The 14,049-nt window shown below is 35.9% G+C and overlaps 1 protein-coding gene across 1 annotated transcript in view; it reads left to right on the forward strand.

The window, feature by feature from the left end:
- The window catches only part of RNGTT (RNA guanylyltransferase and 5'-phosphatase), a 521,901-nt gene that overhangs the window by 216,336 nt on the left and 291,516 nt on the right, over positions 1-14,049 (forward strand). Inside the window, 3 exon segments of the mRNA XM_042782266.1 lie at positions 6,918-6,982; positions 11,013-11,084; positions 12,990-13,154. Of these exon segments, the coding sequence (XP_042638200.1) occupies positions 6,918-6,982; positions 11,013-11,084; positions 12,990-13,154 (302 nt within the window).

Consider the following 14,049-nt stretch of genomic DNA (forward strand, 5'->3'; position numbering starts at 1 on the left):
TCTTCCATTTCATCAATTCTACTCCTTTGCCATTTCAATGTGTTATCTATTTTTGACAATTTAGTATTAATCTTCTGGATTTCTATCTGTAGATTTTGAATTATTTCTAATTTTTCATTTATTTTGTCATTTTATTCTTTTATTTTCTTCTGAAATTGTTGTAGGGTTTTGTCTGTGTTTTCCTTATTTTGTCAGTGTTTTCTTTGCTCTGTCTTTCAATGCTTTGAAGATACCTAAATCTAATTCTTTTGAATTCCTTATCAAGGAGTTCCAATGCTGCTTCATCCTCAGGGATGTGTTCTGTGTCTGTGTCCTTTTCTCTTGTTTCTACCACTTTATCTTGCTTCTTTGTGTGGACTGTGATGGTTTGTTTTCTCCTAGACATCATAACGTTGTTGTATTTAGATCTCTGTTAATTGTTTGTGAAGAGCAGTTAAGGGTAAGTCAGGCTTTTCTTGGTGGTGGTTTATTGTTGGCTAGTTGGTGGAGGAAGAAGTTGTGGCTCTCACTCAGTAAGTGAAGCTGCATGAGGTATGGGTGTAGTTGTGTTGTTTGGGCACTGTTGGTGTCTCCCATTCAGACAAGGGGGGTCGATATGAGTAGGGTCTGACTCTAATGCACATAACCTCACAGAGGTTTTGAGAAATAGAAAGAGATAGGAAGAGCAGGGTGAAGCAGAAAGAAGCGAAGAAGCAGAGAGAGAGGAGGCCAGGAACCTCCTAAAAGATCTGTAACCAAGGGTTAAAGGGTGTAACACTGAAAGTGGCAAAAGCCCTCTCTGAAAGGGGCCCAGTGGCAGAAATTGCAGTAATGTATGGCAGGGCCAAGAGGAACCTGGCCTCAGGGGGACTGGGAGGAGGTCTGAATAATGTAGAGGAGCTGAGAGAGCTGTCTTACACTGAAGAAGTAAGACTACCTACATACTTCCTGATCCTGGGTCTGAGTTGTAGCTTGTTGATCCTGAACTCAGGTTGTACCCTATTCCTTAATAATCCGCTAATTGTAAGTATAGTCTGTGAGTTCTGTGTGGCCATTGCAATGGATTAGTGAACCCAGAAGAGAAGTAGAGAATGCCTTGGGAGGAATGGTTGGTGTTGGAATTGGTATAAAGGTTGGAGAGTGGAGATATATCTGACCTGCATCTTACAGGGACCTGCATCTCTTGGGCTGATCTTGATCTTATCATGCCCCCTGAAGTTAGATAGGATCTGATGCAATTACTACTACCTCCATTTTACACCCACCAGGTCTCTCTCCTTCACTTAACATAGGCAAGCATTGTACTTTCTGTCTGTATGGATTTGCTTATCATGGACCTCTCTTATAAATGGAATCATATAGTATGTGGTCTTTTGTGACTGCCTTCTTTCGCTTGGCATAATGTTTTTAGGGTTCATTAATATTGTGGTATGTATCAGTCCTTCATTCTTTTTCACGGGTGAGTATACTTGTTGTATGGTTTTACCACATTTTGTTTATCCATTCGTCAGTTTATGGGCACTTGAGTTGTTTATACTTTTTAGCTCTTGTAACGAATGCTACTGTTAACACTGATACAACAGTTTTTGTGTGGATTATGTTTTCATTTCTCTTGGGAGTATACCTAGATGCTAGGTATATTCTAAATGCTGAGTCATGTGATAACTCCATGTTTAGTATTTTGAGGAATTGCCAACATATTATTCTAAGTGTATGTGCTATTTTACTTTCCCACATGCAACATCTGATGCTTCAACCCTTGTTATTTTCTATCTTTTTGATAATTGCCATCCTAGTAGGTGTGAAATAGTATCTTATGATTTTGATTTTCATTTCCCTAAAGGATACTGAAGGAGCTCTAGTGCGCTGTGGTTAAAGCATTGGGCTGGATAGATGGCTGTGGCCAAGAAGTGACAACCATGTCCCTTTACAAATACACTTGTAGAAACATTGTCTGCCAACCCTATACATGGTCATGGGCACACTCCCCCCTGCATAGACATGCCTGATAGTTCATCCTGTCCACCCATCTATCCGCCTGTAGATCAGTGTTTGCCTTCACTGACAATGCAGTACTGTATATGCAAATGGGTTCGTCTTTGTTGTCTGTACCTCCCGTGCATCTCTCTATGATTTCCTCTTCTTCAGTGCCACCATGTTGATGACTTATATTTGATACATTGCCCTTCTCTTCACCCAAATCAATACTTGTCTCTACCTGTCTATCCCCTCCCACTTCTGGTAACCAACAAAGAGAATTTTCTTCCATATATAAACCTTTCCTTGACTTTTTAAATAACAGACTAATACAATATGTGTCCTTCTGTGATTGACTTATTTTGCTCAGCATAATGTCTTCCAAGTTCATCTATGTTATGCAGTGTTTTGCAGATTATACTTTATTCATTAGGGTTGTATAGTGTTCCATTCTGTGTATGTACTACAGTTTGGTTATCCATTCTTCTGTTGATGGGCAGCTAGGTTGTTTCCATCTTTTGGCTATTGTAAATAGTACTGCGATGAACATGGGTGTGCATATATTTGTTCTTGTCTTGGTGCTCACTTCATTAGGATATATACCTGATAATGGAATGGCTGGGTCAAATGGTATTTCTAATTCCAACTTTTTAAGGAATTGCCACACTGCTTTCCATGGTGGTTGTATCATTTTACAGTCCCACCAGTAGTATATGAGAGCCCCAATCTCTCCACATCCTTGCTAGCATTTGTTACCTTCTTAGGCTTTTTATTTTCCATCTTACTTTTTATTTTTAATTTCTTTTGTTTGCATTGAGGTATAGTTTACATACTAAAGTGTACAATTAAATGGTTTTTAGTATATTCATAAGGTGGTACAGCTATCACTACTCTGTAATTCTGGTGGAGTTATAGTGGCGTAGTACTTCAGACATTTGACTGCTAACCAGAAGGCTGGTGGTTCAAACCCACCAGCCACTCCTCGGAAAGAAGGCTGGGCAATCTACTTCTGTAGAGATAGAAGCCTAGGGAGGGGTTGCTATGAGTTGGAATCGACTCAATGACAATGAGGTTTTTTGGATCTAATTTCAGGATATTTTCATCACCTACTGGGTATGACTACCACGTGTCTGTCAGTGTGTCATACTGTGGTGGCCTGAGTGTTCCTGTGATGCTGAAAGCAATGCCATCAGTATTCCAAGTGCCCGAATGGTCACTATGGTAGGTTTCAGGAGAGCTTCTAGACTAAGACAGACTGGAAAGAAGGACCTGGTGATCTATTGAAAACTTTATGAATAGTAGTGGAACATTGTTTATTATAGTGTTGGAAGATGACACCCTCAGAGTAACCTTTGTGACGTGGATGGGGCAAAGCTTTCAGTTCCTTTATTTGCTAATATGGCACAACTCAAAATGAGAAGAAACAGCTGTAAACATCCATTAGTAATTGGAATGTGGAATTAGGAAGTAGGAATCTAGGAAACTTGGAAATTGTCAAAAATGAAATGAAGTGTTTTAAGATAGATATCCTAGTGATCCGTGAACTGAAATAGATTGATATTGGCCTTTTTCAATCAAACAGTCATATGGCCTACCATTCTGGGAATGAGAAATTAAAAAGGAATGACATCACATTCAACAGCTGACTGTGGAACTGGAGCATACCATCAATTAATTGCTCCTATGGAAGTTAAAGTTTTGAAGTTGTAGGAAATGAAAATAAGTCTACAATAGCCAAAGTACACCCTTGAGTACAGCTTATTTGAATGTAGAGAGGATCCAATTTGAATCGACTCATTGAACACTGATGACCCGGTGAGTTATGGGATGACATTAAGGATATCATACATGAAGAAGGCAGGAGGTTGTTAAAAAAGAAAGGAAAGTTAGAAAAGACCAAGTTGGATATCAGAAGAAACTCTGAAACTTGCTCCTGAATGTAGAATAGCTGAAGTAAATGGAAGAAATAATGAAGTAAAAGAACTGAACAGAAGATTTCAAAGGGTGGCTTGAGAAGACAAAGTAAAGTATTATAATAAAATGTGCCAAGATTTGGAGTTAGAAAACCCAAAGGGAAGAAAACATTTAGCCTTCTCAAGCTGAAAGAACTGAAGAAAACATCCAGGCCTTGAGTTGCAGGATCAAAGAATACTATGGGAAGACTATTGAATAATGCAGGAAGCATCAAAAGGTGATTAAAGTAATACACAGAGTCACTGTACCAAAAAAGAATTGGTGAATGTTCATCCATTCCGGGAGGTAATACATGATTATGAACTGATGACAATAAAGGAAGAAATTCCAACTGCATTGAAGGCATTGGTGAAAAACAGTACCTCAAGATTCGGTGGAATACCTATCGAGATGTTTCAACAAATGGGTAGAACAAACACGGGAAGCACTCACTGGTCTGCCAGGAAATTTGGAAGACAAGCTACCTGGCCAACAGACTCTGGAAATTATTGAACCATATCATTAACATCATATCAACCATATCATTAACAACCTGCAAGTAAAATTTTGCTGAAGATAATTCAAAGAATGGTTATAGCAGTACATCGGCAGGGAAGTACCATAAAAATTCAAGCCAGATTCAGAAGAGGGCATGGAACACAAGATATCATTACTGATATCAGATGGATCTTGGATGAAAGCAGAGAATACCAGTAAGATGTTTATCTGTTTTATTGACTAGAGGCATTTGACTGTGTGAAATGTAACAAATTATGGATAAAAGTGTGAAGAATGGGAATTCCAGAACACTTAATAGCGTTCATGCAGAACCTGTACATAGACCAAGAGGCAATCATTTGAATATAATAAGAGGATACCATATAATTGCAAAAAGAGCATGGGGGTGGCATCTTCTGACCTCCTCTAACTTCATGAGGGGGCAAGGTTAAAATCACCTTCAGCAGCCCAAGGTTGATTCCTATGAAGTGGGACTCAGACATGCCAGCAGCCTCCAGTCTTTTTTTTTTTAAAACCAATTCTGACACCTTCTGTCCTTCCCATGGCACTCACTACTTCTCTGCTGGCTTCAATAATTCGTTGCATTGGCCACACAGAACTCACAAATACTCAGGATTATAGGGTTTATTAGGGAAGTAACAGGTTATAATTCAGGTTTAGTAATGCTCAGGATACAATTCTCTGATCAGGGCAGCCGCTCCTCTGCCATGCCTGCAGACATGCCTCTCTTTGGCCCTTGGCCTGACTGCTGCTGCCCTGCTCAGACAGGTGTTACAAAGCTTTTTTAGGTCTGCACCCCACTGTATGCACTGTACTCCGCCAACAAGCCTCCTGCCCAAAGGCACTTAGCTTCTCACTCTGTGCTGGCAAACCTGCTGCTCTGTCTTGTTCCAGTCTCTCTGTTGTGCTGCTGCTGTTTCTGCTGTCTCTCTGTCATCTCTCTGCCCTCGTCTCAGCTCAGGGATCTAGAGGCCATGGACATGCTCTACTCTTGGCTTTTCTCTTGTCTTGATGGTAATGACATCTTTTCTTTCTCTAGGAGGGCTCATTTTAAGTCTAGTGGAATGACAGAACTGACCAACCCCCTCAAGGGTGCCAGGTACCTTACTTAACATTGCTAACAAGCTATCCACTCTTCTTGGTGGGCCACAAGGATCTTACATTTGCATAGTTTCACCCATCATTGGGTGAGAGTCACAAAGACAGTGGTTAAAAGAGCTATACCAAGTAATTCACTGCACGGTGGCGGTTTAAAATCAGGAAAGGTATGTATCAGGCTTGTGTCCTTTTACCATCCTTATCCGATCTGTATGTTGAGCAAATGATCTGTGAAGCTGGACTGTATGAATATGTGGCATCTGAGTGGAGGAAGACTCAATAATAACCTGGTATTTGCAGACGATACAACTTTGCTTGCTGAAAGTGAAGAGGGCAAAAGCACTTACTGATGAAGATCAAAGACTGCAACCTTCAGTTTGAATTATACCTCCACATAAAACAAAATACTCACAACTGTACAAATAAACAATGTGAAAAACAGAGAATAGATTGAAGTTGTCAGGAATTTCATTTTACTTAGACTCACAATCAGCGCTAATGGAAGCAGCAATCAAGAAACCAAACTATGTAGTGCATTGAAAAAATCTGCAAATGACTTCTTTAAAGTGTTAAAAAACAAAGATGTCACTTTGAAAATTAAGGTGTGCCTTATCCAAGTCAGGGTATTTTCATATGCCTCATATGCATGTGAAAGCTGGTCAGTGAATAAAGTAGAATGAAGAAGAATGATGCTTTTGAATTATGGTATTGGTGAAGAATATTTTGTAATACCGTGAACTGCCAGAAGAAGGAACGAATCTGTCTTAGAAGTACAGCCTTAATGTTCCTTAGAAGCGAGGGTGGTGAGATTTCAGCCCATGTACTTTGAACATGTTATCGGGAGGCACCAGTCCTGTAGAAGGACATTGTGCTTGGTGAAGTAGAGGGGTCAGCGGAAAAGAGGAAGATCCTCAATGAGAAGAGTTGACACAGTGCTTTCAACCATGGCCTTTAACATAGCAACAATTTCAAGAATGACTTAGGATTGGGCAGCGTTTTGTTCTGTCATACCTAGGATTGATATCAGTCCAAACTGACCCAGTGGTACCTAACAACAGCAACAACAACTGTACTATGATAATTAGAACCAAGTGGGTCTTGTGTGAAAGATTCATGGCATGAGTTATTTTTGAGATGAGCTTTGCATACAGATTTTGCAAAGAACATGTAATGAGAGGAAGGATATTTTAAAAATGATTTTACACTGTTCATAGCATAAAAACCAAAGTTTGTAACATAGTATTTTTTTTAATCATCTGGACTGTGCCTATGTCTTTATTCTCATCATTGGTTTTGATTCCTTCCCTTGAACTACAATTCCCATCTTTGTGAAGCTTTGAATAATTTGTCAGAAAACCATATTTTTGATGTCTTTGTAATACTATCTTTAGTTGGAATCTGCAACCTTAAAGGGACTGGAGTTCCAGAAAGAGAGTATGAAACATATGTAGCTAAGGTAAGGATTGTATTGTCTGTTTCTCTAGCACTTATAGATAACCCTTATAAATAGTTTGGCCTCAATAAATATTGGATGGGTAAGGTAAGTTCCTGGAGATTCTAACTAAAAGGGATGGAATTTAGAAAAGGGTAAATGATAGGAAAGTCAAACATGTAGAAATGAATTTTTTTTGGAAGGTGCCACAAGGGAGGATTTCAGTCTTCAAGATTTTTCCATAGCAACATTAAGGATCAAAAAACAAGGGAATGAGTTCTATCATGTTCTTGAGCAACATGATAAACTGTGATAGGCCTTGGTGAATTTCCCTTCATGTTTATTGTACTTGGGGTTTATTGAACTTCTTGTGTCTGTATATTTATAGTTTCTTCAGAAATGGAAAATATTTTGCCATTATTTCTATCCTTGTCCCTTGTTGAGACTAAGTTATAATGCTTTTTCCATTACAAAACAAAACTTTATTCTCATGAATAATTTTAGATAATTTCTATTGCTATATCCTTAAGTTAACTAGTCATTTTTTCTGTGAATTTTAAACTACTGTTAATTCCAGCCACTGTATTTGTCATCTCAGACATTGTAGTTTTCATCTCTGGAAGTTAATTTTGGATCTTTCTTACCTCTTTGATCTCTCTATTTAACTTTGTGAATCCAAGTAGTCCTCAATTTATGACAGGTTTCTGTTCTGATGAGTCCATCATGAGTTGATGTTGACCTCATTTTTTTTCTCATTATTATTGCCTTTTATCATCAATAATTTTATAAATCATAAAACATTGAACATTGGCAAGTGAACATCTGAGAATGATAACATCAGCAAATAATGTGGTGATGCAAGATTATATATAGTACATATTACTAGTGATGAGATGTACCCCTCAAAAAACAAACTGATGGTTGTGTGTGTGTTTCATCATAGCTTGAATATGTCGTAAGTTGTGGACTGTGTATGGAGTATTATGGTAATAAACGATCTTAATATTCTTGCATATTATATCTAACATCTTTATCAATTCTATCTTTGATTGAGCTTTCTCCTCATTATGGGTCATATTTTCTTGCTTCTTTGCATACCTGGTAATTTTTGATTAGATGCGAAACATTTTGAATTTTTCCTTTTTGGCAACTGGATATTTTTGTATTCCATAAATATTCTTAGACTTTATCCTGGATGCAGTTAATTTACTTGGAATCAGTTTGATCCTTTTGGTTCTTGCTTTAAGATTTGTTATGTGGACTAGAGCATCTTTAGGGATAATTATTCTGCACTCTGGAGGCACAGTCTTTCTGAATACTATACCCAGTGCCTTTGTGAATTATAAGGTTTTATAATCCTTTTGGTGGCAATAGGCATTATTCCCAACCCTATGTCAGTGCCAGATACTGTTTCCTCTAAGACTTTTGGTGATTCTTTGCCTGGCCTTGGATCATTTCTTCACATGTATACACTCACTGATGGGTGCTCTGATGAATACTGAAAGGTGTTCATCTGCATGTTTCTGTTCTTTCTCTATGCAGCACTTTTCTTCCTGGTATTCTGCCCTAATAATTCTAGCCAACTTGGTCCCCATAGACAACCTGTTCCATTTTCTCAACTCACAGAGACTGTTGATTTCCTCTGGGATCGCTTGCATATGCTGCCTAGAACGTCTCTTCAGGCAATGAGCAGGACATTGTAGAGCTCATCTCATTTGGTTCCTGTCTCTTGGTTATCACTGTTCTTTGTTGCTTGATGTCCAGTGTCTTGAAAATCATTATTTCATGTATTGTCCATTTCTTTGATTGTTTTGTATAGGAGAGTAAATTCAGTCACTGTCATTGAATCTTGGTTGGAAGAGGTATCTGTTTTCCTTTCTTAACTAAATTTTAAGATTAGATATTTTATGTTTAGGGAACCCTGGTGGCATAGTGGTTAAGGTACTTGGCTGCTGATGAGAGGATCAGTGGTTTATACCCACTAGCTTCTCCTTGAGAGAAAGATGTGGCAGTCTGCTTTATAAAGATCTACAGCCTTGGAAACTCTGTGGGGCAATTCTATTCTGTTCAGTAGACGCGCTGTGAGTCAGAATCAACTTGACAGCAGTGAGTTTGTTTTGGTTATTTTATGTTTATCATCTTTTTTGTAGCCCATGGCTATAGAAAAGCCCTCTTGGTGCATTGTTTAAGTGCTTAATAGCTAACCACAAGTTTGGTGATTTGAACCCACCAGCTGCTGTGCAGGAGAAAGATGTGGCAGACTGCTGCTGTAAAGATTACAGCCTTGGAAACCCTATGGACAGTTCTGCTCCATCCTACAGGGGTCTTAGTGAGAAGGAATTGAATAGTTAGTAGTGGATTTGGCTTCATTCAGTTGGGTTTGTTTTTTGGCAGTGGTGACAGCTGTAGGGAAGTGGACATTATAGTAGAAAGGTCATAGGGAAGAGCTCACTGAGGTTTTGGGTTTTTCTTAGAATCTCGGTGTGGTTCCCTCTTAAGAACTTTTGATGAATGTCTTTTTCAACTAGTTGGGGGATATATTTTGCTCTAAAAATGTTTCTGATTGTTTCTCCAGTTTACCATTTTTTCCTGGAGCTTTCATTTCAGGCAGGAAGAGTGTTCAACTATCCTTATTACTCCTTAGTCAAAAGAAAGGGGGATAAGGAGAGACAGGGATAGCCACTGAATTTGCTTCTACTTGTGTTTGAGTGTAATAGTGAAAGTTATTAGGAATTTGTCATTTTTTCCTGTTGGGATTCTGGGGATTTAGTGAGCTTGGAGCTGAACCTGGCTGTGCTTTTTTGTTTTACCAGGATGTTTGGCAGTTTCATTGGATGTCAGTTTTTAAAGTTTACTTGTGTGGTTATTTCTTTTTGTTTGGTTTATTTGTTGGTTATAATTTTTTTTTCTTTTTTTAAAAGTGTTTAAAGGAAAAAAAAAGGTTTTTACTCATTTCATCAGGTAATTTGAGTAGGAAATTCTGCTATATGAATCTGAAAGTCTTCCAATCATATATTTTTTAAAAAAGAATAATTAATTGAAATTTGTTACGTTTACTACCTTGTTGGCTTGTAAAATGCTCAGATACAAGTGTTTAAATAAACTTGATAAGTTTGAAAACAATTTAAGGAAAATGATTTAATTTATACCAGGTAAATTGGGCTAAAGATAACCATAATAATGTCTGTAACTTAAGAAACTCATGTTCAGGAAAGACATTAATTGGTAATGATTTCTTACAACAACAAAATATATTTTGCTCTCTTTCAGTGTGTTTTTGTCTCTTTAGGTAGTTGTGTGTGAATTTCCTGTCTTGAATTTAAATAGTCAAAACATGTCTAGTTTCTTAGAAGAGTATGAAGAAAGAAAAATATTTTTAGGTCAAAACTTATTTTTAAGAATGAAAGGATTATAAAATACTGCATATATACTTACTATAATCCTTTATTGTTCTTTATCTCTTTTTTGCCAAAGCACAGATTATTTTGTTTGACTTCTTAGTAGCTTTGATAGATTTGCATTCATCTTTTCACACTTTCTTGTTATGGTCCTTTTAATCAAAGTCCAGTAGAGGAACCTGGAACCAAGAAAGACCATGTGGCTCACACAGGAATTAAATTTGTAATAAGGCTATGATTTTATATCTGTAGATTTTAGGATTAAAGTAATTAGCCTATGACAAAATTTAATGCACTAGTGATTAAAATTATTAGAAAGAACAACTCTAACTTTTGCAATTTAAAATTTGTAGACTCTTCACTCTGATAGTTACTTAGTAATTCAAATATAAAACAAAATTTAAGATACTAATTTAAATGTAAACAATACAATGAGGATATATTATATGAATTTTATTTCGGTATAGAATAAATGCATGATAAAGACTTTGGGCTGTTGACATTTTATTGATTTGATTGGATACAACTGTGTTCACTTTGTGAAATTTTATCAAGTTGTGTATTTATGATTTATATGCTTCCTCTGTATATGTTCTGTTGAGATAAAATTAACAAAATTAAAGTATGAAGAAACTTGTCCTTTTTTCTGTTTCAAGGAAATGATTGTTGACAAAGTAAATGGACTGGCTGTTCCTAGATATTTGATATACGACATAATTAAATTCAATGTAAGTACCTTTTATAAATTGTAAAACACTTTTAGTTTTAAATTGTTCTAACAATACTAATAGAGTTGAAAAGAAAAAAATAAAAACTTTCAATTACCATACTGAGAAATCTAAAAACATTGATAGAGAAATTACATTTGGTCTTCAAAAAAATAAAAAAATGTTTTGACAAAGAAAGCAATCTACAATTTTTCTTTTGATGTCTAGCAATTGACATTATATTGTTTTGTCTTATGGTGAGGGCACCTGTGCTCTTTCATCAAAAACTTAACATTTGTGATTTCCTCCTATTTAAAATGGCAGTAAAAATACCATATGTCTGTTTTCAGGGATGTTGTAGAGTTAATATGATTTTAAAGCTCTTAAATACAAAATTTTAAAATAATAGATAAATTTTAAACAAATAAACAGCACTAGTTACTGTGTCAGAGATAGTAGAAAAGAAATTGTGACCCTTTCCGGTTACTCAGTTGAAATCTTCATATTAAACTTGTTGCCATGGAGTTGATTTCCACTGATGTGATCTGGACCCCTTGAATGGTGCAAACCCTGGCTGCTAACCAAAAGGTTAGAGGTTTGCAAGAAAGGTCTGACAAACTACTTCTGAAAAAATCAGCAATTTGGAAACCCTATGGAACACAGTTCTGCTCTGACACACATGAGGTTGCCGTATTTGTGTTAATATAAAATCTCCTTTTCTTTATCTTATTGTCTAATATTTTGCACATTTCTTTGTCTCTTGTTTCATATACCTTCTGATAAGTAAAGAACACTAGCTTAATTGTGGTAAAATAAAACAGCATTTTGTAAAATTAGACTCTTGTTGTTTTTGACTATCCTATACTTTATAAAAAAAGCCTCCAAATTTTATTCATCTGTCATTTAAAAAAGAGAAACTGATCATAAAATGTCGAGTTTGTAACTTGAAGGAAAAATATGAATACAAGCAGGAAAATTAAAATCAAAATCCAAAAGTCCCCTGTAAATAGATATTGAAAAATGGATTTATATTCTTTACCCATTTCCTATAGCTTTATACTAGCCAAGAATTTGTTTGTCTGTTCATGTTTAATTATAATGTGAATGTCTAAATTATATAGGCAGTACAAGATGACTTCTGTAAATACAAGAAACTCTTTCAATAGTGTACATCTATGAAGAGGTATAATCATTCCTCTGGATGTGTATTATTCAAATTGTATAATCATTTAGTATTCAAGTTAGATTGAAAAGCATTAAGAATTCTAGAATTAATTTTTTCCTTCTTTTTGTTTTAAGGTTTTTAGACTTGTAAGAAAATGTTTTCAAAGTTATTTTTGGGATGTATTTTATTTTGATAAGTTGCTGTATTCAGGATTGCCTTAGTCCAGGGTACTTAAAGGCATCGTGCCCCTCCCACCCCCAATTTCAGTGCAGTACATAACTCATTTTTTTAAAAAAAATTAATTTCTGTATCTAAAGCATAGAGCTTCAAACTTAAGGACCTCAGGGACAGAAAAGATGATTCTGAATTCCTCAGAAATAATGTTTCTCAAAATTGGCTTAATTCTTAGATCTAAGATGTAGGATCTTAGAATAATGTTCATTGGCTTATAAAGAGAAATAAGGGGTGGGTGTGGCTTTGTTTCTTTGTGAGTGGGGAAGTGCTGTCTCCTTTGCCTCTTGATATTGAGCTCCTACTTTAGTATGTATTAAGTACAGGTTCACTTCTTAGTCTGCCTTAGACAGCAGACTTCTAACTTTGAAAAAAGATAAGAAAAATTTAAGTATATACGAAAGTGTAGAGAATAATATAAGGAATACTAATGCACTAACTACCCAGATATGTCAGCTCTTACCATTTTTGCACCACTTTTTAATAAGAAGGAAATAATTACAGATTCAGTATTGTCTTTCTTAATTCAGGCACAGCCAGTTGGAGATTGTGATTTTAATACACGTCTGCAATGTATAGAACGAGAAATAATAAATCCTCGACATGAAAAAATGAAGACTGGTCTCATTGACAAAACACAAGAACCATTTAGTGTCAGAAATAAGCCATTTTTTGACATTTCTACTTCAAGAAAGGTAAAGTTTACTGTTTTGTTTTATTAGTGCTTACAGTATATCATAATTGAACTTGTCATTGGAATATGAATAACATTTTATTGTCCAATTGTCTTGACTTCACTTGAATTGATACAGCACTATTCTGGACAAACATATGTAATTCCTACGTCTTCTCCTTTTTAGGTTGGTTCTAGATGGTGGAAACTTGAAGCTTGATTGCTTCTCTGTTTTTTATATGGTTTTTGTTTCATGGCCATCCATATTATGGTTTTTAAAAAAACTTTAAATAGTATAGGATTATACTGAGTGAAAAATGATCTTTTTGGCTTTTCTTCCTCTTTCTGAAGGTAATCATGTTTGCTACATATTCTGTCTGATTGAAAAAAATCATTTAAATATATATGCATATACATATAAATATATTGAAGGTTACCTTCTATTTATTTTTGTTGGTTGATACTTAAAATGGGGCATACTAAATGACTGGGAGTCCCCCTCCCCCAATTAGCAAAATGGTTTGAAGACCATTCCATACCATATCATTGCACATTTTTTAAATCCTGCATAGTATTTGACAGCAACAATATGTCATAATTATTATTTTTTTAATAGACTGTTTCTAGTGTTTTGCTATTATAAAATTTCAGTAAATATCTTTGCCTATATAGGTGTCCATTTCTTCAGTATAAATACCTAGAAGTGCAAGTTTTGGTTTAAAAATTATGAAGAGTGTTGATAACTACTCCAAATTGCTTTTCAAATAAAGCAGTTTTGTCTCCAGGAGATGAAAGAGCTCATTTCCTCATACCACTCCCAATAATTGCTTACTTCCTGACTGTGGGCAAAGCAGTATACTCTAAAAGGAAAGTTACCATGAATTCTAGAACAGAGCATTGTGGTTGTTTTCCTGCTC

Source organism: Orycteropus afer, unplaced genomic scaffold (assembly GCF_000298275.1).
Source record: "Orycteropus afer afer isolate SDZICR_OR568_19922 unplaced genomic scaffold, OryAfe1.0 scaffold00011, whole genome shotgun sequence".
Classification (NCBI taxonomy): domain Eukaryota; kingdom Metazoa; phylum Chordata; class Mammalia; order Tubulidentata; family Orycteropodidae; genus Orycteropus; species Orycteropus afer.